Source organism: Clarias gariepinus, chromosome 1, assembly GCF_024256425.1.
Source record: "Clarias gariepinus isolate MV-2021 ecotype Netherlands chromosome 1, CGAR_prim_01v2, whole genome shotgun sequence".
Lineage (NCBI taxonomy): Eukaryota > Metazoa > Chordata > Actinopteri > Siluriformes > Clariidae > Clarias > Clarias gariepinus.
The window spans coordinates 7,638,809-7,662,210 of NC_071100.1; the positions used below are offsets into that span (position 1 = coordinate 7,638,809).

General features: G+C 40.8%; 1 protein-coding gene across 1 annotated transcript in view; it reads left to right on the plus strand.

Annotated features, from left to right (window-relative positions):
• The first annotated feature begins 9,433 nt into the window (after nt 1–9,433).
• The window catches only part of LOC128530295 (Fc receptor-like protein 5), a 91,695-nt gene continuing 77,726 nt past the window's right edge, over nt 9,434–23,402 (plus strand). Inside the window, exon 1 of the mRNA XM_053504162.1 lies at nt 9,434–9,674. Coding sequence (XP_053360137.1) covers nt 9,542–9,674 — 133 coding nt within the window. The 5' untranslated portion in view covers nt 9,434–9,541. The remainder of the gene's footprint in view (nt 9,675–23,402) is intronic.

A 23,402-nucleotide genomic window follows, 5' to 3' on the forward strand; every position in this document is an offset into this window, starting at 1 on the left:
AAAGCCGAACAAGGCAGCTGTGCTTCAGGAATTTGTGCTTCAATGAACTTTCCCCATTTATGGATTATTTGACTAACGTCTTTTTCCAGCTGTCCCACCCAATACACATTTGCTTGTGGCTCAAGCATTACCATTTGATTTTTAATACCTTTCATGTCAACATACACACCTTCTGGGGAACACAATATTTGCAGTCCTAATTTACATAAAGCATCTCTTCCTAATAAATTTACCGGTGTCTGACTTGAAACTAATACAGGTAGAGTCACACTTTTGTTGTTAGTTTGTAGACGGACTGGAGCGGTCATAGGAATTAACTGCTTTTTTCCCGAGAATCCTACTGTCTTGGCAAATTTTCCAGACATGGGGAGATGTGAGGCATGACTTAAGTTTAAGCATGTATAAACTGCTCCTGTGTCAACTAACATGGGTGTACTTTTACCGTCTACCTCGATGTGTAACATGGGTTCTTGTTCTGCACTAGTTGTTAAAATAGGTAACTGATTCTCCCCTGTAGGATTCTCTGGGCACCCCTAATATCCCAGTTTTGGAACCCCCCCATGGGTTTACTGGGCCTTGAACCTGATCTCGAGGAGGCTGTTGCCACCCCCCTCCCACCGCACTCCTTTGGGCTTGAGGCCATGGGTGGGAAAAGCAGTGTGATCGGTTGTGTCCAGCTTGTCCACACCCCCAACATACGCCTGGGGGAAAGCTAGACTGAGGGTTCCTGTGACCTCTCTGTTGTTGATTGGCTCTCCACTCCCTCGGCCCTGGCTTTTGAGTGAAGACGTTAATGACAGGCGCAGGCGTCTGGTTTGAGTTTGGAGAGAATGCGGCTGGTGCTGTCATCGCAGTAACTGCCGCTGGCTGGACTGTGGGTGATGGATTGCTTGGGGCCCTCATGGACATTTGCTCTGCTTCCTCTGTTCTTAGAGTAGCTTGGACTTTTCTCTTGTTCTTCTTTGTTAATTCTTCAAGCTGTAACTGAGCCAGTTTTCTTTGCAGTTCTTTTTCTTGAGCTTTCAACTTCTGCTCATTTTTTCTATACTGTTCAACAGCATGTGTGATGTGATCACAGAATTCTTTGTGTGATTTAGAAGTTAAGCCGACCACATCTTCCAGTTTACTTTTTACTGGTTGAGGCATGGCATTTACTATGGTTTGTCTGAACAGCGTAGACAACAGTGCATCTCCTTCTGGATCACTTTCAGTCTCTTGCTTCCATCTCTTTAACTGCTTCTGGATGTACAGAGTTGGATTCTCTGTTTTCTTCCAACTCATCCCCCTTTAAAGCTTTTGGGTCCACTCTAGTTGGATATTCAGTACGCAAAGCTTGCCACACAGAAGGACGATAAGCATCAAACACAGTTCCATCCATATGGTATGTATCTATGGCCTCGCTCAGGTCAGAAGCCTGGAGGATCTCCTCCAATTTCCCTCCGCCTAAAATCTTTGCCAACAGAGCTTTTATGTTCCCCACCGACAACAGCTTGCCTGAGGTCTCCTCTTCTAAGACCTTAATCCATTTCCCTGCACCCTTGTGAATGTTAGGGAGGCGGTTGACAAGCCCCTCGAGATCCTGAGTTGCCCATGGTACATATTGTCCCTGTGCACCTTTAATTAAAATTGGAAATTATGGAGCTAGGTTCCTAAGTCTTCCAGTGTTCCTTCTCTGTTTCCAACTGCCCATATTAAATAACAATCCTCTTCACCTTCATCCCCTCTACTGTACAAAGACCTATGCCCAGTCCTTAATGTTGTATCTATCTGACTTCTTACTTGTCCTGGTGTTAGTGCTCCTGTCTAACCTCTCTTACTTATCTGCACCCTTTCCAGTTCAACATTCAACATTTAACATTCCCTTAAACATTGGGAATTGACCTTCTGTCTGCACATATGGGGGAGGTGTAGCGCTTCCCCTCCCTTACTGTTTTTCTGTGCCTCACTGTCTGACTTTCTCAACCTTTTCCTCACTTGCCTTTTCTTTCTTACCAACTCTACTCATTCTTCCTTAAACAGAGCTAGGACCTCTCTTTCCTGCTGTCTTTTCATGCTTTTTCTCTCTTGCTGCCATTTTATAATTATAATTAAGGTTCCATCTCCTCACCCTGCCACATCTAAGGTTCCCTCCTTTGGCCATTTTGTAATTATATCTTTAGTTCGCTTTTGCCATTTATTGGAGATCTTAGTTATGAAATCTGAACACAAAGGATGCTTCAGCACTAATATCTCCACTGGAGAGGCTGCCATTATGCTTTATAGCCTGTTACCACAACTTAGATATTCTTATGTTATCTTGTGCCTAAGCCCTTACTTAATGATTAAATTTGCTTACAACAACTTACAACATTGTATAATCACAGAGATATCCACCTTCCTTAACAAGGCTTAACAGTTATAACCACTTTTTAATATACAATATTGCACTATTTGCCTATTAGCTTGCCAAAAAGCAGAATATTCTTTTACACAGTGAACACTTTCATCAATAACTGATTAATGCCACAGTACTAATATGGGGTTTAGACACATTTACCACTCCACACTATTTATTTATTTATTTATTTATTTATAGGCTTATGCATTCATCCTTTGTCCCTCTTTTCCTAGAAAATAGGGCTTATTCTTTGCATACTTGTCCCCTTTGCTAATTAGGGCTCATACACACACACACATCTCTGGTCCGGCAACAAGCTGCCCCCCCTCTGAGGGTTGTACACACAATTCCCTCGGGAGGTCCAGCCCTGTTCACTGGACACAGAGCTTATGGTATCACTTATCCAGATTCCATCTCTCTCTCTCTCTCTCTCTCTCTCTCTCTCTCACACACACACACACACTCACACACACACAGACACATACTTAGGCGAACATAGAGCTCTCACACACTTAGACAGTAACAGACAGTAACAGACAGACACAACATCAATTAGGCCCAAACAATTGCAATTGCATTCAACTTAATGGCACAAAATAGTGCTCCACATAGGAAGTTATCAAATAAAAGCCACAAAAACTCATACAATACCTTTTTTGGGTGGCTACACAATGCTTATGATGTACAACAGTACATTCCTCATAGGAAAAAAGATATAAAATAAAAGCCACAAAACCTCATACAATACAAATTTTAAGGTGGCTACCAAATGCTTACGACACCAAAAGGTGTTCCTCATACGAAAGGGTATTTTTTATTAATTGCTGCGTATCCTCACACAAGCAATATTACTAATTAAGCGCAACTCCGTATTAACTTGCTTTCCACTCCTTGTCATCCATCAAGGCCCACTTGACAATGGGTACAAATTAATATCAAGACTATCTACCTTTTTACATTGCCCTCTTAGCAACTTAAATAGACACTCAAATGCGCTCTCTCATACCACCTGTTATTGTTGCCATCAATCAATGCCCTCTTGACAACAAAACAGACAAATGCAATGCTTATTTTATCAATTTACTATCAGTACAACAGTTAGTAAGCTGATGCATGCATTTCTTTCTGGAACCAAAGCCCATGTAGAGACTACTTAATTTGGAGAGGTCTTTATCAGGTGTCCTTACCACCACTGGATATCCCAGCAAACAACACAAACTAAGTATATAAGCAAAAGTTGCTTACCTTTTTTAGGTGGCCACCTGTTTGTGCTGCCCGCCAAGGATGCCCACGGTGATCAGCCACACCTTTGCCCCTTCACCACCCTTGCTCGCAGCGCCAAGATGTTGTGGAAATTGATTGAAGACCCAGGCTTTGGTTTCAGAAGATCACAACCTTTATTTATCATGCAATAACGGCCGGGGGAGACTGCAGAATCGCAACACTGTCCCGTCGGCTCCCCACTTATATAGTCAACCAGGACAAAAGAATTCATTCTACATGCAAAGATGTCATCCTAAACATCTGGGGTTCATCAAGTTTCCCCAGTCTAGGGGCCTCAATGTATATATCAGACTGTTTATGCAAGCAGAATCTCAGGCCTATACGTGCAGCTTCGCACACACATTTCTGAGTACTTTCCTATGGGCTACCATTTATTCCTTAAAAGGAAGTAAAGTTACATAAAATCAAATAAAATCAAATAAAATTTACTTTCATACTCTTCCTCCTCCTCTTCTCTTATTTTAGTTTCACACACACATTAACGGAAACACTGTTTTATCAGGAAAATTAACAAGGAACATCAATAATGATGCTTGAGTGAGCTCACACTAGTGGAATCACTATTGGAAAGATTAATGGATGATTTATTTCAGCTTTTTTTTTTTTTTGGGGGGGGGGGGCAATTTTCTCCCTAATTTAGTCGTGTTCAATTCCTTACCGTGACTAGGGGGCTCACTCACGCACGTAGAGCCATGATTAAACCTCTGAGGTCTGCGCACACATATATGCGTTTTGAGGCGTCTTCCCCTGATGACGCCAATGAGAACATAAATTACACTTTCAGTTTTGATCGTACAGACAAGATCTATATATTAATCGAATCTTTTTATTTCTATGCACACATGTTAAAAATAAAACTTTGTGCATTAATACAAGAAAGAAAACAAACAGGGTGCGCTGTCTGTCGCTTTGGTCTGTGTGAACTGCAGGGAGAAACACGTCATTAAAATGAACTGAAACTCAGCAAATACTCCACAGAGAGACACAAAATACATATCTATAGAAATCTTGAATTCTCTCCTTTGCAATTACCAATTTAACTCGAAAACAAATAATCTGTTTTTACGTAATGCGTATGAAAGTAAGGAGTGGTACAGATTCTCCTGTGTCGGCTCATTACAGCTAATGTGATCCTGCCTTCCTGTGCGCGCGCTGTTGATGAAAGGTTAATTTCCATATGAACAGCATGCGCACAGGGAGGCGAGATCACATCAGCTGTAATGAGAAAAAAACAGCATGAAAAAAGATTATTTGTTTTCGAGTTTAATTGGTTAATCATTTTAATGACGTGTTTCTCCCTGCAGTTCACACAGACCAAAGCGACAGACAGCGCACCCTGTTTGTTTTCTTTCTTTTATTAATGCACAAAGTTGTGCGGTCAGAGAGTGAACCCAGTAGCGGCGGGCTTTTATATTCAGTTCCCAACAGTTTTATTTTAACATATGTGCATACAAATAAAAGTAGACACTTTACAGATTCGATTAATATATAGATCTTGTCTGTACGATTAAAACTTAAGGTGTAATTTAAGTTCTTATTGGCGTCATCAGTTTTTTTTTCGCACTGTTCTTACACTTTTATATTTTAACATGTAATTCAGGTGTAATTTGTGATAACAGCTATATTTTCTTTTATAGTGACTGCAGTAATGTTGCTAAAAAGTCAACTTTAATTGTTTAGGCCTAATAAACTGTTTAACTGAACTCACAAGTAAATCTCAAGTTTTTTTGTGTCAAATACATTCTCAAATAACCTAAACACTGAAAATATATACCTTATTTTGTCCTCAGATACTTTCTTGTATCTTTCCATTTTGTTCTCAGGTGTGAATCACTGCGTTAGTAATGATAGTTCACGCCTTCTCGCATAGACCCTTTACACTCAAAAAGTGACTTAAAAAATGTTAATCACTATATTGTTTTCTGTGAACAAGTAAACAAGATTATTTTCACATCATTTTGAAGCAAAAACCAAAGTCCACCAGCCCAGTTCTCAAAAAGTCTTGTGAACAAATGTTCTGTATGAGTTTAATGGTCTTATTTTAGCTACTTTTATTTTCACAAAACTTACTAACCACGCATAATATTTTTTCCCTAAAAAATGCAAACACATACATTCATTTTAGTCACGTATTATTGTACAGTTTGTGCTGATTACAAGAAAAATACAGGTTGGCCAATAATATATTATAAGTAGCTAAAAAAAAGCACAAATATCAGAACATGTCCAAACATCTCAAGGCCCCCAAAATCACCTTGGACCTCAGATGGTTAATGTGGGCGACCTACAGTATGTACCTCTCATCCATCCCCTCTGAGAGAGCTCGGCCAAGCAGCTCTCTCTAGACCTTCGGCTGTGAGAGGTTACAGCATCACCCAGGAATCGAACCAGCAATCTCTGGATGATAGGCCGAGCACTTTACGACTGCGCCACTCGAGGCCCGACGATTTAGTTCAGCTTGATGCTGAGATGGATGTTGACCTTAACCAAACTGTGTTTGACGGTCTTTCAAGAAGTTGTCCGCCAACTTCATTTTCTCACGCAGAAAGAGGAAGGAAATGTTAGGTGTCCACAGTGCATTTTACCTCCGAATATAATTGAAGCTCATCTACTTCTAGGTAAAACGCACCGTGGATGCCCAATGTTTCCTTCCTCTTTCTGCGTGAGGATATAAAGTTCTTGAAGAACGTCAGACTCAGTTTGGTTAAGTATCCCGCAGAATGTGTGCTAACGGTCTGTTGTTGGCAACCATTTGCATAGATAGTTTCAGATAACTAAAAAGCATCACGCTGATTAGATCGATTGCTTCTGTCTGAGGTGCCCTGCGGCCCAATCACGGTTTCGACTAAGGCTGGAACCGCCTACCGGGATACAGCGACAAATAAAAAATGTAGAAATGTTGAAATGCAAAAATATATATATATATACAGTGGTGTGAAAAACTATTTGCCCCCTTCCTGATTTCTTATTCTTTTGCATGTTTGTCACACTTAAATGTTTCTGCTCATCAAAAACCGTTAACTAATAGTCAAAGATAACATAATTGAACCCAAAATGCAGTTTTTAAATAAAGGTTTACGTTATTGAGGGAGAAAAAAAAAACTCCAAATCTGCATGGCCCTGTGTGAAAAAGTGATTGCCCCCTTGTTAAAAAATAACTTAACTGTGGTTTATCACACCTGAGTTCAATTTCTGTAGTCACCCCCAGCCCTGATTACTGCCACACCTGTTTCAATCAAGAAATCACTTAAATAGGAGCTACCTGACACAGAGAAGTAGACCAAAAGCACTCCAAATGCTAGACATCATGCCAAGATCCAAAGAAATTTAGGAACAAATGAGAACAAAAGTAAGTGAGATCTATCAGTCTGGTAAAGGTTATAAAGCCATTTCTAAAGCTTTGGGACTCCAGCGAACCACAGTGAGAGCCATTATCCACAAATGGCAAAAACATGAAACAGTGGTGAACCTTCCCAGGAGTGGCCGGCCGACCAAAATTACCCCAAGAGCGCAAAGACAACTTATCCGAGAGCCCACAAAAGACCCCACGACAACATCTAAAGAACTGCAGGCCTCACTTGCCTCAATTAAGGTCATTGTTCACGATTCCACCATAAGAAAGAGACTGGGCAAAAACGGCCTGCATGGCAGATTTCCAAGGCGCAAACCACTTTTAAGCAAAAAGAACATTAAGGCTCGTCTCAATTTTGCTAAAAAACATCTCAATGATTGCCAAGACAAAAGTTGAACTTTTTGAAAGGTGCGTGTCCCGTTACATCTGGCGTAAAAGTAACACAGCATTTCAGAAAAAGAACATCATACCAACAGTAAAATATGGTGGTGGTAGTGTGATGGTCTGGGGTTGTTTTGCTGCTTCAGGACCTGGAAGGCTTGCTGTGATAGATGGAACCATAAATTCTACTGTCTACCAAAAAATCCTGAAGGAGAATGTCCGACCATCTGTTCGTCAACTCAAGCTGAAGCGATCTTGGGTGCTGCAGCAGGACAATGACCCAAAACACACCAGCAAATCCACCTCTGAATGGCTGAAGAAAAACAAAATGAAGACTTTGGAGTGGCCTAGCCAAAGTCCTGACCTGAATCCTATTGAGATGTTGTGGCATGACCTTAAAAAGGCGGTTCATGCTAGAAAACCCTCAAATAAAGTTGAATTAAAACAATTCTGCAAAGATGAGTGGGCCAAAATTCCTCCAGAGCGCTGTAAAAGACTTGTTGCAAGTTATCGCAAACGCTTGATTGCAGTTATTGCTGCTAGGTGGCCCAACCAGTTATTAGGTTCAGGGGGCAATTACTTTTTCACACAGGGCCATGTAGGTTTGGATTTTTTTTCTCCCTAAATAATAAAAACTATCATTTAAAAACTGCATTTTGTGTTTACTTATGTTATCTTTGACTAATAGTTAAATGTGTTTGATGATCAGAAACATTTTGTGTTTATATATATATATATATATATATATATATATATATATATATATATATATATATGTGGAAAATCTAAAATAGATAAAGAAATGTGACAACACAAAAATGAAGAAATGTGGAAATTCAGAAATAAATAAATCTTGAAATACGGTAATAAACAAAAGTAGGAATACATTAAGCAATTTTCCGGGGTATATTGTATTTAATTATTTATTTTTATATTTACTTATTTATTTACACATATATTTATAATTATGTCATGTTTAGTCCTTCATATGTGTGTGCACGTGTAAAGCAAAAGCAAGGCAGTTAAACTGTAATGCAGCCGAGTCTCATTTTATGCAGTGGGAAATTTAATTTCTAGTTGTTATTTGGTGTGAAAATAAAAGAAAATGGTTGATGTAATAAAACAGTTTAAACTCAGGAATTCATGTCCTGTTCTGCAGTGAGCTGTTCTAACATCAGCAGGGATTTGTTTGTTCGATTTTTTTGTTTTTGTTTGTTTGTTTGTTTCTTTTTTTGTCTGTCTCTCTGTGTTAGTTTTGGGAGTATGTTGCTCATTCATTCAATCGATCTTCTTGTCTTGGTATTATAACTAGTGATCCTATGTGATTAAAACCAAGATAACGCACTCTACCTGATTTAAAAAAAAAAAAAGATATAACTACTATATGTATAACTTTAAGCTGTGGTTTATTGGTTTTCCAGGGTTTGGTTTCCGCATGGATCTGTGTGTGTGTGTGTGTGTGTGTGTCTGGAGTTTGCATTTTCTCACCATACTAGGTTTACTCCCACAGTCTAAAGACATGCAGATTTGGCTAATTGTTGTTGGTCTTTCAGCTGCTCTTTGTGACCGGCACTGCATCCAGTGGCTGGGGTTTGGGCACTGTGCATGTGTGTCTGTGTGTGTGTTTGTGTGTCAAATTTTCTGTGATTAGCTCCAGGCCTCCTGCGACCCTCAATGGATAACCAGCATAGAGAAGGAAGAGTGAGTGTAAGACTTTAGGAAACACTTAAAGTAGTTTTAATGAGGTATATCTGAATCTAATTAGATTATATATAGATTATGGATATATATAGATTATAAGCTATCTATATATTAGCAATTTAAGGAGATTAACATACTATATAGATTTATTATATAAGGAGTGTGTCACTACTTCTGAACATGTCAAGTATAAACCAGACCCCTTCTCTTTCAGTCACACCAACATAGACTGCATTATTTCTAACAAAACTAATTTTTTTATGGTCATAAGACTTTGTGTGCAGTGCAATCTACTTATGTATTTTTAACAGTATAATCTTCCTACAGGGGGGCCCAAAGCTGTGGTGTCCATAAAGCCTGATACACACGTGTTCATTGGAGAGACTGTTACTCTCAGATGTGACATACAGGGAGGAGGAGACACTCGCCGGTTATACAGCTGGTATATGAATAACTGGTTCTATCGATATGGAGACTTGTTATCTTTCAGGGTTAATTCAAATTCTGACATAGATTACTACACCTGCGTAGACGACTATACAAAGATAGAGAGTGCTGCTGTTAGACTGACTGTATCAGGTGAGTCTGTGTGTTTGTGTTTGTCCTTAAAATCTTATAATTATTTGACGATTTGGATTTTGAGCTGTTAGTGACTGAGGATTGATCAGTGCTGATTTTACTTCTCTGTGTAATCTGCTCATTTCTTTCACAAGAATCATGATTTTGTAATGTCACCTGGGATTTATATTATATTTACTGTATAACTGTGGTGAGTCAGTATGAATAACAGCACACAGTAAACTGTTAATCAGACTGACACCACAATGTCGAGTTATCTGGGAATTTGCACATCAGCCTCTGCTTCAAACTCGAAAAGCCATAGCCAACTACAGGGGACACAGGAATCAACTCTGGAATCACTTTTAATTCTTGTGTCTGACACCTTTGCAGGTTACACAACAATTGTTCAAAATAGATTTGACTAAGTGAGGGAGAGAGAGCAAGGTGGATAACCTTAAATGAAAACCAGAAAAATGGGTACATCACTATTCCTGATAAATAACAGTTAAATCGCTTCTTCTAAACACACCAGTTAAATAAAATGTAAACGAATACAACAACAAAAATATTTAACTAAGCTTCTAACACAATTAACACATACTATTCTATTAATCCTTTAAAGGACATGTAATACACAGCATCATATTACACTTTTTGTGAATACATTTAAAACTTAAACAACAATCACAGCATACCATAAGTTACTCTTTTCCTTGTAATGAGCACTATAGTGAATTAATTAAATGTGAGTAACTTAATCAAGATTCAAGTGATCAGTCCTTCGTATAAATAAAGAGCGGTATTATTATACCATCAGTGTCCCTGAGATGACCAGCAGCCGATGCGCTTCCCTGTCTCACATGTTACTGACTGCAGTCTCTTACACACAAGTTTTTATACACAGACCCTATACTGTTACATCATAGCTACATCATAGTAGATACTTTGAAGTGGCGATTCTCTGTCGCAGATGGTGCTTGTATGTTGAGTCTTTCACTTATTTAACTTTACACACAATAATATGGAGGAACAGATCAGCCTGATGTAGTGGAAGAGCCTGCTTTGCACCATCAACTTGTGCTGCTTCCAAGACATAAATGTATATAATAAATGTGCTTACTTGTTCAGCCTTTTCTTGCCCTCTACTGCTTCAGACATTCAATAGCGGTAATTACTTCTCTCATCCAACACGCGATACCTCCTGCTGGCCGATTTTCGCCTGCAGCGATCAACATCTGATGATCTTGGCCTTCACCGACGCAGTGAAGGGTTGTACTATGCATGAACGTTGTTGCTTTGCATGATCACTGCTTCATTTTTGTTTTTGCTTTACTGTTATTAAATGAATATATGCAATATATTTGCCTCGCTGCTGTATTGCATAACATTTTATCTGTCTGAGAATTTATTTTTAAATTGCAAGTTGTTTGCTCCTTCCTCTCTCTCTCTCTCTCTCTCTCTCTCTCTTCATTCTATTTTGTTGGTTGTATGTTTTATTTTAAGGATTATATGTCCCAATCTTGTAGAGCTGTGAGCTAAAGGTGGTGGCAGTGCAGCGTGTTGGGGTTGGTTTCCTTTCTTCGTGAGCGTGTTGGCCACGCTTTGTGTCGATTGTCACAGTAAAATGTGTGTGGTTGTTATTCATGTGTGTTTGGGGTGACTCTTGCTTGAATAATAATCCCCCTATTTTTTTCATAGTCTGCTTATCCACTGGTAAGCTCCAGCTGTAATTTGTATGTGTATCTTAGTATGTTGTGTATGATTTTTAGTGTAGGATACATTGATGGTGCAGTTGCAACTATTTTTAGCATTATTATGTAACTTTTGAACTGCTACGCTGTGGATGACTGTTTGTGAAAGAATAAATGTGTTTATGTACGAAATCTACACCTCTTGCATGTTCAGTGAGCGTACCTGGGTGCCTTAGTAAAATCAATAATTAGGGTCGTATATTTCCTAGGGTGCAATTCCAAATATGGCGTAATTGGTAATTTACGGAAGTCGAGCCAACCCCCCTCCCACACGCCACACTCATAATCACTTTAATAAAGACCTACGAGAATCTACGTAAGAGGATCTACTGTCCAAGTCACCCCTCTGTCTGTCCCTGCAATGCGGGTGGTGATTTCCAACGTGCCCTCTTTATTAAGGACGAAGTGATTATAATGGAGTTTGCCCAATTCGGGAAGTTTTTCAGCCCAATGAGAGCAATCCTGCTCGGGTGTAAGAGCTCCAACGTCAGACTCCTGTCCTTCCGCAAACAGATCCTAATGATTTTAAATAATCCAGGGACACTTAACGTAATCTTTAAGTGTAAAGAAGATAAAAACAGTTGCACTGTTTTTTTCACCCTGAAGCGGCTGAGATGTGAAGACAGCCAGCAGGATAGCATTGAGGAGTTCATGCCTGCAGCAGGCCTCGCCGACACCCACAGCAGAGACACATCAGAACTCAAACAGGTCAGTCCTGCACACACCAGCATCACTGAATTACTCCCTGATTTTGGTGCTGAAACGAACAGTACCACTGTACACAGAGCAAGCGCAAAATCTGATGCCGGTTCAGTGCTGACAGTGACCACGCCCCTAACGTCTGCACCGAAACACATCATCCACAGATCAGCACACCACCACAAACACCAAATGAAAATGTCTCGGGTTACTTTGCTGTAACCCTGTTCCCTGAAAAGGCGGAAACGAGATGCTCTGTTAAAACGCTTTGGGAAACATCTTGTCATGTTGCCGGTTGTGAAGCACGTGTGTATCAAACACACCAAATTTTTGCCTTTTATAACCTCGGTCAGGTGACGTCATCTGATAAGAAGCACCTGCAGGATATAAATAGGAGTTTACCGGAAACATTCCTCAAATTGATTTTTCTGAACGGACGTCCGGTCACGTAGGCAGTGCAGCATTGGGACGCAGCATCGAGTGTAGCCTTTGAAAGGGAACGTCTCGGGTTACTTTGCTGTAACCCTTTTCCCTGAAAAGGCGGGAGCGAGAGGAAAACGCTATGGGAACAAGAGTGCCAACACCGCCCCACTGCAAGTGTCTGGACTCCAAGGTTGTGTAGCGTGTGCACACAAGGCCGTGAAGGTCTCAGAACTATGTCTGGGTAGCTGACTCGAGGACCCGTGAGCCAGGAGGAGCATGAACATCCAGACTATAAATGTAACAAATGTGTGCGGAGAGGACAACCCCCTGTGTCACACACTTGCTGCAGGGGAATACCTCTTGCTAGTTCAATAGATGAGGTGATCCCCCTGGTTGAATGAGCCCTGATTTTTAGAGGCGAAGTGAGCCCACGCTCCTCATAGGAGAGGGCAATAGCATGTCTCACGCAGCTTGCAGCCCCAAAACATGTAAAAGCTGCTCTGACTTACGCCACTGGCTTATGCGGTGGACGTAAATCTGAAGATTTACTGGACATAGTAAGTGAAGTCTTTCCTGCTCCGAAGGTGTTAAGGCGGAGGACATAGGGCTTTAAAACAATAGGATGCATATTGGCAAATGTGTGCAGAGAGGACCAACCTTCCGCATCACACACTTGCTGCAAGGGAATACCTTTTGCTAGTGCAATAGATGAGGCGATTCCCCTGGTTGAATGAGCCCTGATTCCTAAAGGCGAGGTGAGCCCACGCACCTCATAGGAGAGAGCAATAGCATCTCTCACGCTGCTTGCGGCCCCAAAACATGTAAAAGCTGCGCTGACTTACGCCACTGGCTGATGCGATGGACGTAAATCTGAAGAGCACGTACTGGACACAGTGAGTGAAGTCTCTCCTGCTCCGAAGCTGTAAAGGCAGAGGACAGACGGCTTCAAAAACAATAAAGTGCATGTTGGCAATGGAACTTTCGGAAGATAGTTAGTAAGGATGCAAAATGGCCCTGACTAGCCCAGGGGCAAAGTCTAGGCAGGATGCAGAGACTGACAGATCTCCGATCCTCTTAGAGAGGTAACACCATTTAGAAAAAAACATCTTGAGGGTCAGAAACCTGAGGCGCTGACTCTAGTGGTTCAACAAGGGGGCACAAGCCTGAGGACAAATTTCCCTGCAGAAACTCCAGCACTGAGACAATTCAGCAGTGGACTGGGTCTACCTGCTTTGTCACCAACTTTCAAATACATTCCATTTGAGGGCATAAGCTCTTTTAGGGGAGGCAGCCCTAGCACTTAGAATAGTCTTAATTACGCTGGCTGGAAGACCTGCTTGACGTAGTTGGTCCTGTTCAGGGACTGCCAAGGCATTCAAGACGCAGGGGCTGGAAGTCAGAGAGTAGTAAAGGAGACATTTGCTGATCTTGCGAGGCAAAGAGGTCCACCTCCGCTACATGAAATTTTCCCAGAATGTAAATCGCCCTGAGGGACAGGAACCTGGTGCGCTATCTATTTAGCGGCGCGAGCACAGTCCGCCCTGGCAATTAATATATGAGACTGCCATAGTGTTGTCCACCCCCACTAGGACATGGTAGTCTCAACTGCTGGAGGAAGTGCTTTAGGGCCAGAAATAGTGCCATCATTTTGAGGCAATTGATGTGCTGTGCAAGAAGATGGCCTCTCCAGCTTCCTTGGGCTGGACGGTCATCTTAGACTGCACCCCAGCCATGAGGGAAGCATCTGTCGTTAGCATCTGCGACAACAAGATGAACTTAGAGTGGGACCCAGAGTCAGAAACCGGGGTCTGAACCACATAGGACGGGTACGAAGCACCTGGTGCATAGCCCTTATTGGGGATTGGCCCTAGAGTGAAATTCCCTGGTTCTTAGCCACAACTGAAATGCTCTTATGTGCAGAAGGCCCAAAGGTGTCATCGTGGATACAGCTCCCATGAGAGCTAAGATCTCTGAAAGTGATGGTCACTTTCTGGTCTAGCTTGATTTCCTTGAGGGTGTTGAGAATGGATTTAACACGAGCGGGAGACAGCTGTGCCCGCTTACGCTTGAATCCCATGTGACACCCAAATATGTTGTCCAATAAACAGGAAAGAGCATGCTCTTATGGCGTTGGATCTCAATCCTAAGAAACAAAGAGTAGCTAGGACGACATGCTGATGTCGAAGCCTTAAAACGGCTGATAGCACGAGCCATCTGCTTTGTTGCACGAAGAGACAAGTCTGTGGCCCAGTGTAATTTCAATACGCCCTACCTTGAAGAGCCCCGCCAGTACTCAAGTCTCTCAGCAGGTCAGCTTGGTAGGCGTGCAAAACCGCCATGGTGTGCAATGGAGCACCAACCTGACCTGCTGCCTGAAAAGCTTTTCCCTCCAGGGAAAATAAAAAGTCTACACAGCTTGAAAGGAAGTAATAGCTTTTCAGGAAGGATGATGTCCCAGGAGAGAGATAGCCTGGAAGCGTCTCTTCTATCTGGGTGTCATCATATAACCCCGCGCTTTTACCTCAACTATATTTAAATAAATAAATAAGTTAAATGCAGGAAAACACTGGATGAATACAGCTTACTCCATAAAAGGGTTAACTCATATGGAGGAGACGTCCGCCACAGAACCAACAAATAAACGGAAAACCCGCAGTCAGACTCAGAGCGACGCAGCACAGGAGAGCGAAGAGGCAGAGTGCAAAACATACACACACACACACAAATCTGTGGACATGGAGGAGCAAGTCAACCTTCTTTCTACAGCTGTCGAAAAAAATGAGAAAAAACTAACAAAAAACTAACCATCTCTCAGAAGGAAGTATAAATGGACAACAGCTGAACCAAACCACAAACTGTAAATAGTCCTGCTAATTAATGGACAAAAAACTAAAACAAAAAAAGGTCCTGTTAATAGTAGGGAAGGAGGGTGGGGGCGCTTAGTGGGTGTTAAGCACAAATGTAAAGTAGGTTTTTCGTTTTTGTTTTAAAATAAAAAAAAAAGGAAAAAAAAAACTCTCTCTTACACACACACACAAAACTTTGATTTATAGGGCGAGGAGTAGCTCAGTGGTTAAGGAATTGAACTACGGTTCAGAAGATCCCAGGTTCAAACGCCACAACCACCAAGTTGCCACTGTTGGGCCCTTGAGCAAGGCCCTTAACCCTCAACTGCTCAGATGTATAATGAGATAAAAATGTAAGTCGCTCTGAATAAGAGCGTCGCCCAAATGCCAATGTGAATTTACAGAAAATTGTGTGCCGACCTCAGTGACAACAGCTCCATAGCGACATCTAGTGGTCTAGTGAAATGAACTAAGTGTGTCTAGAGTTGGCATAGTTACAGTAGTGCTGCATTAGAAGGAATTCAACAGAACACTGTATGTGGAATTGTCACACAGTTTTGTGTTCTGAAGGTTTAAAAATGTGTACAAATTGTGTAAAAGCTGATTTATTAAACTATAAGTATTTAAGTGAACATGTTAAATATATTCTATTCTGTAGCAGTTGGATTGTGATGCATAAGACACATTGTTTTATGGTGTCCTTGTTTGTAGATTCAGTTTTACGGTGCTTTCTTCAAGTAAACTACATTCAAATCAAGTACACCATCTGACTCTCTTGGAGGAACCTGTTAGCTTCTGTATCTGCCAAGTTAGTCAGGGTCGAGCACTTCGGCAATCATCCTAGTGGGGGCAGAATATATTGTATATGATTAGTGGGCATCAGGGAGCTGCTTGTTATCAATGTTTAGGATGTCAGTATTAGCCATATTAGAAACCGAATGAAAAAAGTCTTGGTCGTTACACATTCGTCACCCTGAATGTTAATAGTGTTCACCTTCACAACCTTTAGTTAGAGCGGGTTCATGCACAACACTGGAAAGCATACAACTGTGATAATTTAGCATCAGGATATTGTATCAAATGTTAAATCTGCTGCTTATGCTGTAAAAGTATATCAGCTCTGACATTTTTATCATTTTATCCCAAAAGCAAAATCCAAACCGACTGTGAGAGTGAATCCTCAGACCTCCATCTACACTGGAGACACCGTCACTCTGACCTGTGAGCTGAAGCAGGGCACTGGATGGGAGTTTCTCTGGTACGAAAATGATCAGCAGTTACAGCGTTTCAGCACTGAACCAGCAAACACCAACACACAGCCTGTGACAGTGGATAATGCAGGAGACACAGTGTATAAGTGTGTAGCACGCAGGTATAACACCTGGGCAGAGACACACTACTACACAGAGTACAGCGATGAAGTCATGATTACTGCAAAAGGTAAAACATGATTTTTTTTTTTCTATTTACAACATGATTAAAGTTAGAAGTAGTGAGAATATAAATTGTGCATAACTATAACAATTCCATATTATTCTATAATGTTTTAAATCATGTTAAAATACGAGAGAGTGCCATAGTTTTGCAAAAATACTTGCAAAACATCAGCATACATTGGAGGGAACTTCTGAGCTGGTCTGGATTGATGGCACGGTCGTTCGGAGGGGGTTGTGATCACACCTACAGTTCTTTTGTTCTAAGCTGTCGGTCAAATATCTCTCCACTTGAAATGGAAGCACAAAATTGAGGGGCAAAATACAAGGGATTTTAGCATCTCGACGCACAGTAGAAGCTGTTTATAAAGAAGACACTGTTTGTTTTTTCATTTTGTAATATTTCTCGTGTTTACCTTGTACTGTACAATATATATTCATTTTTAATGAATTGCTGTAAATAAACTACATATGCAGTTGATTTACAAGAAAGGACTTTTCAGTTTTTTGTGTGCTAAACTAAACTTTAGGGTCAAGTAATAGCGATTTTATTTGGAAAAAAAAAAAAAAAATATATATATATATATATATATATATATATATATATATATGAAAAGATTAAGAAACACACTGATTAATATATAAACTGCTTCAAAGTCTTTTCACTCCGTGACCGCTGAGTGTGGATACAGACCAAATTCTTTCTCTCTCTCTCTCTCTCTCTCTCTCTCTATATATATATATATATATATATATAGAGAGAGAGAGAGTGCATCTTTATACATTTGGAATCTGCATCTACATTTTCTGTTGCAAGTATAGAATTAGTTTCAGCTGAAACTCATGATCAATGGTGTTGGGGTACGTATGTAGTAATAATTAGTTTCTGCCACATCATTAAAACTAACAATAGAGTATGAGAGGTGGTTGAAAGGTGTTACTTTAAATATATACAAACTAAAATACAGCTTTTTTCTCAGAGGTAAACGGAAAAGTGAAGTTGTTCAGCTGTTTAGTGTCACTTTGTCATAAACAGTGAAACAACGTGGACTCATCGCTGTGCTTGTTGTAACCGAAAAAACGCTGCAACTGCTTCAAAGTCTTTCCACTCCGTGACCGCTGCAATCCAACAGGACACCACGTTAGGCTACGTCTTGACTCATTTGCATATCGACAGTGATTAGATGTTGACCGAGGGCTCAGGGGAGGTGTGTGTGTTTGTGTGTGTGGGTGTGTGTGTGCGCGTGCCTACTTCGTGTACTTTTAAACATTCTAAATATAAACAAACAAAATACAGCTTTTTTTCTCAGAGGTAAATGGAAAAGTGAAGTTGTTCGGCTGTTTAGTGTCACTATGCAGATGTTACACTCAGTATAGTTACCAAAATCTTTGATTTAGTTCTCATTCAGTGGTCACACATCACTTCCACATTTCACTCGCTTTTATTACATGAGCATAAGCAGTGAAACTATTCGCAGGTTTTTAATTCACCGCAGCCAAGTGAACCACGTTCCCGCCGATTAGGCGCGTGGTCCGTTGCCTAGCAACACTGAACGAAACGAGGCATAATCGTGGTGTTTGCTTCGGTTATGACATAGCATAGTTTATTATCTGCTGTGGTAGATCTGATTCATACAAATTTAATAATGAGGCTTTATATCCTCAGGAGGGGTCATTACATATGCATTTTCTCAAAACGTTATAAAATTAAGTAAAGCGAAATCCCCTTAATGTCCTTATAAAATATCGCTGATTATCAACACCAGAATTAATGGCGAATTTTCAACATTTCACGGAAGCATATATATAAATTGCAACTGTATGGAATAAAACCAGAGATAGTTACATATACGCACTAAATGACGCATAGATAGTTGGTGTGATCCCCTGTGCCATCTGCTAAGACAAATGAGAAACGCAGGTTGGAAAAGGCAGGAAACGGCATGACTGGCGCGCAGCTCTCAGCGATTTCACGTAAATAAGAGCAAAATAGCTTTATACTGGCTTTTACTGGTGCGATTTTAAAAATGTAAGCATACAGGTTGATTAAGCTCACAGAACTAGGAAAAATAAAAAAGGAGGGTCCTGGAATTTGATCGAGTGTGAAGTATTATTATTTTTTAACCCCCTTGCGGTCAAATGACAGCTGCTCGGCGCTTCTACTGATAAGCCTCTAGGACAACCTTTCTTGCGGGAATTGGGTCTACATGTTTCGCCATGCACCACTTCCAAATACCCTCCCATTGAGTGCATAAGTTCTTTTAAAGTAACTAATTTTCAGGCTTTAATACTACTGGATTTTTGCCTTTTTTTGTTTGTTTGCTTTTTGCGCTTTTTCGGAGAACGCGCGTATCATCTGAGAACAACAAGCAGAATCCATCACCAAATAACTAATCAGGTACGTTATCATGTCTAATATTCAGCTTGTTCAGTGTGTAGAGTGCAGGATGTTTAGACATTCTTCCTCCGTCGTTAGTGGTAATTTTATTTGTGATAGGTGTGTGTTAGTGAGCACTCTGACGGAGAAGATATCAGCGTTAGAGGAGCGCATCCAGACTTTAGAGAGGGTTAGAGAGTGTAAGAGCAGCGTTATTCCTGTAGCGGACAGTCTGGGTGCCGCAGGCGGAGATAACCAGCCCCCGACTCCGGCATTAGAGCCCTCACAGCGGGGCGAGTGGGTGACGACTCGGCGGCATACTCGTTCAGCCAAAGCTAACGCTAAGGCTAGCCCACCGGAGCACACCTCTTCTGCGCTTCACGTGTCCAACAGGTTTGCTCTCCTCAGTGATGCACCTGCTGAGAGACCTGAAAGAGCTCTGGTTATAGGAGACTCTATAATGAGGCACGTGAAATTAGCTAGACCTTTAGGGGCACCAGCGGCAGTGGTTAGGTGTATCCCGGGAGCCAGAGCACCGGACATAGCAGGTAATCTTAGGGCTCTAGAACAGCACAGGTTCTCCAAGATAGTAGTACATGCTGGAGCTAACGATATACGCCTTCGTCAGTCAGAGGTTAGTAAGAATAACTTTATAGAGGTGTTTAAATTAGCGAAGGCGATGTCCGATGGAGTAGTATGCTCTGGTCCCATCCCAATGAGACGTGGTGACATAACTTACAGCAGGTTATGGTCGCTGAACCGCTGGATGTCCAGGTGGTGCTCCGAAAACAACGTGGGCTTCATAGATAATTGGAAGACCTTTGAGGGCAAAGCTGGCCTGTTAGGGCGGGACGGTGTCCATCCCACTCGGGAAGGTGCTGCTCTCATTTCTTGCAGTATAGCTCATAGTCTCAGAAAAGGCCTAGTTAATCGGTGACAATCCAGAGCGCAGGCCAGGGAGCAGACAGACAGGCTAAACCAACCGTCTGCTAGCTGCATAGAGTCGTCACTCAAGGTTCACTGTATTGAGACTGTGTCTGTTCCCCGAGCTAAAAACAAATTTAGAAAGACTTAGAAAGTCTGTTTTAATAATTTAATTAACATAGATATTACAAACTCAGATCATACTGAATGCGCAGCCGGCACCTCTGATCTGAAGCTAGGACTGTTAAATATTAGATCTCTCGCATCTGAAGCAGTTATTATTAACGAAACTATCACAGACCAGGAGTTGGATATATTATGTTTAACTGAAACCTGGATTAAACAGGACGAGTATGTAGCTCTAAATGAAGCTAGTCCTCCTGGATACAGCTACATACACCAGCCTCGGTTAACTGGTAGAGGCGTCGCAGTTATTTACAACGTTAATCTGGCTATCGTACAAAAACACAGATTTAAATTTAATGCATTTGAAATTCTCTTTAGTAACATAAAGTCAGCTCAGACGATTCCGCTAATCATCATTTACAGACCTCCAGGGCCGTACTCTGAATTTCTCTGTGAATTTGCAGATTTCCTTTCAAACCTTGTCGTTTCCGTAGACAAAGCGTTAATTGCTGGAGATTTTAATATTCATTTTGAGAATCCAGAAGACCCTCTGAGAGCAGCATTTATGTCCATACTGGACTCAGTAGGAGTAAATCAGTGTGTAGTAGGACCCACTCATAAAGCAGGTCACACTTTGGACTTAATATTATCCTTCGGATTGAGTATAAGAAACATAATTACAATTCCACGGTCTGAAGTTATATCAGATCACTGTCTTGTCTCGATTAAAGTATCTCATAGTAATAATGTACGCACAGCATCGCGCTACCGCCTTAAACGTACATTCACATCAAATACCACACAGAGCTTTATCGATAATCTTCCAGAGTTATCAACTTTGATTGGATCGCCATCTGATTTCACAGAACTCGATCGAGCGACCGAATATCTAGAGTCAACACTTCGTCATAGCATAGATAATGTAGCTCCAGTTAAAAGAAAAATAATTAGAGATAAGAAACTTGCTCCTTGGTATAACGATCACACACGCACTCTAAAACAAACCGCTCGGAAATTAAAACGCAAATGGCGTCAAACTAAATTGTTAGTTTTCCAAATAGCATGGAAGGAGAGCATCCTGAACTATAGAAGAGCTCTCAGTGCTGCTAGGTCAATGTATCTCTCCACTCTTATAGAAAATAACAAAAATAATCCTAGATTTTTATTTAATACCATAGCTAAATTAACTAAAAACAAGACCACTGCAGAAATCTCCACAACAACAACATACAGTAGTGAGGATTTCATGAACTTTTTCAATAACAAAATCATAAATATTAGGCAAAAATTCAGGCTTTAAAACCAGACAATTTAAGTGATACAGATGATAAATTAATCACATCACATCAGAACCTAGAATACTTTACTCCCCTTGAAGCGAGTGAACTAATTTCACTCATCTCCTCTTCAAAATCGTCAACCTGTGAATTAGATCCGTTACCGACACATTTTCTCAAGCAGATAGTTCCAGCAATAACAGAACCCCTGTTAAAAGTAATTAACTGTTCACTCAGCAGTGGGTATGTTCCTAAATCACTTAAATTAGCAGTTATTAAACCACTAATCAAAAAACCTGACCTTGACCCCTGTCAGCTTTCCAATTACAGGCCGATATCAAACCTCCCGTTTATCTCTAAAATTCTGGAAAAGGTAGTATCACAACAGCTATGTTCATATCTACATAGGAATAGCATACATGAATTGTATCAGTCAGGATTTAGGCCTCATCACAGCACAGAGACAGCACTCGTTAAAGTAGTAAATGACCTCCTAGTGGCCTCTGATCAGGGTTGTGTCACTATACTTGTGTTACTCGACCTCAGTGCAGCTTTTGACACTATTAATCATAATATTCTCCTTTACAGATTAGAAAATGTAGTAGGAATTAAGGGAACGGCCCTCTTATGGCTCAGATCCTATTTGACTGATCGTTATCAGTTTGTAGATTTAGATGGTGACCATTCCTCATGTTCTAAAGTTGAGTTTGGTGTTCCACAGGGTTCTGTTTTAGGCCCACTGCTTTTTTCCCTTTACATGCTTCCTCTAGGCAACATAATTCGTAAACATGGTATTAGTTTTCATTGTTATGCTGATGACACACAAGTATACGTTTCAGCAAAACCAGATGAGAAAAACCAGCTTACTAAAGTTGAGCAATGTGTGCAGGACATAAGAGATTGAATGTTAATTAATTTCCTTCTGCCTAATCCTGATAAGACAGAAGTTCTAGTCATTGGACCACAAGCAGCTAGAAGTAAGCTTTCTGATCACACTGTGACTTTAAAGGGCCTTTCTGTTCCATCAAGTGCAACAGTAAAAGACCTCGGTGTGATTATAGATTCAAGCCTTTCATTTGAAGCACATGTAGATAATATTACCAGGATAGCATTCTTTCACCTTAGAAATATTGCCAAGATAAGAAATATATTGTCACTAAACGATGCAGAAAAACTAGTTCATGCTTTTATCACGTCTAGGTTGGATTATTGTAACGCCTTACTGTCTGGTTGTTCAACTAGGTGCTTAAACAAGCTTCAATTAGTCCAGAATGCAGCAGCGAGAGTCCTCACTCGAACCAGAAGATATGAGCACATCACCCCTATCTTATCTACATTGCATTGGCTTCCTGTGAAATTTCGCATCGATTTTAAAATACTACTCTTGACGTATAAAGCATTAAATGGTCTCGCGCCGCAGTATCTGAGTGAACTGCTAGTGTCTTACAATCTGCCACGCCTACTTCGATCAAAGGATGCAGGCTGCTTGTCAGTACCGCGTATTATTAAAACTACTACTCTTACAAAGCCCCAAAGTTATGGAATAGTCTTTCAAATAGTGCTCGGGACTCAGACACAGTCTCAGTGTTTAAGTCCAGGCTAAAAACCTATTTATTTAGCCAAGCATTTTTATAAATAAATTAGCCTTAGGTAAAGGAGCAGATCTGGGGGACTCATGGACGTAGAGTATTAGGTGAACTGGTATGTTTGGATGCTGTCTTCCCCACTCTCATTGATCACTCAGGTTTGTTGACGGTGAGGTGATTGGTTGCCTTACATCTCTGGAAGCCCTCATGTTTGTGTTTCCTTCTGGCTCTCCCTTTTAGTTATGCTGTCATAGTTAGTCCTGCCGGAGTCTCTGCTTGCACTCTGCACTAAATATACATTCAC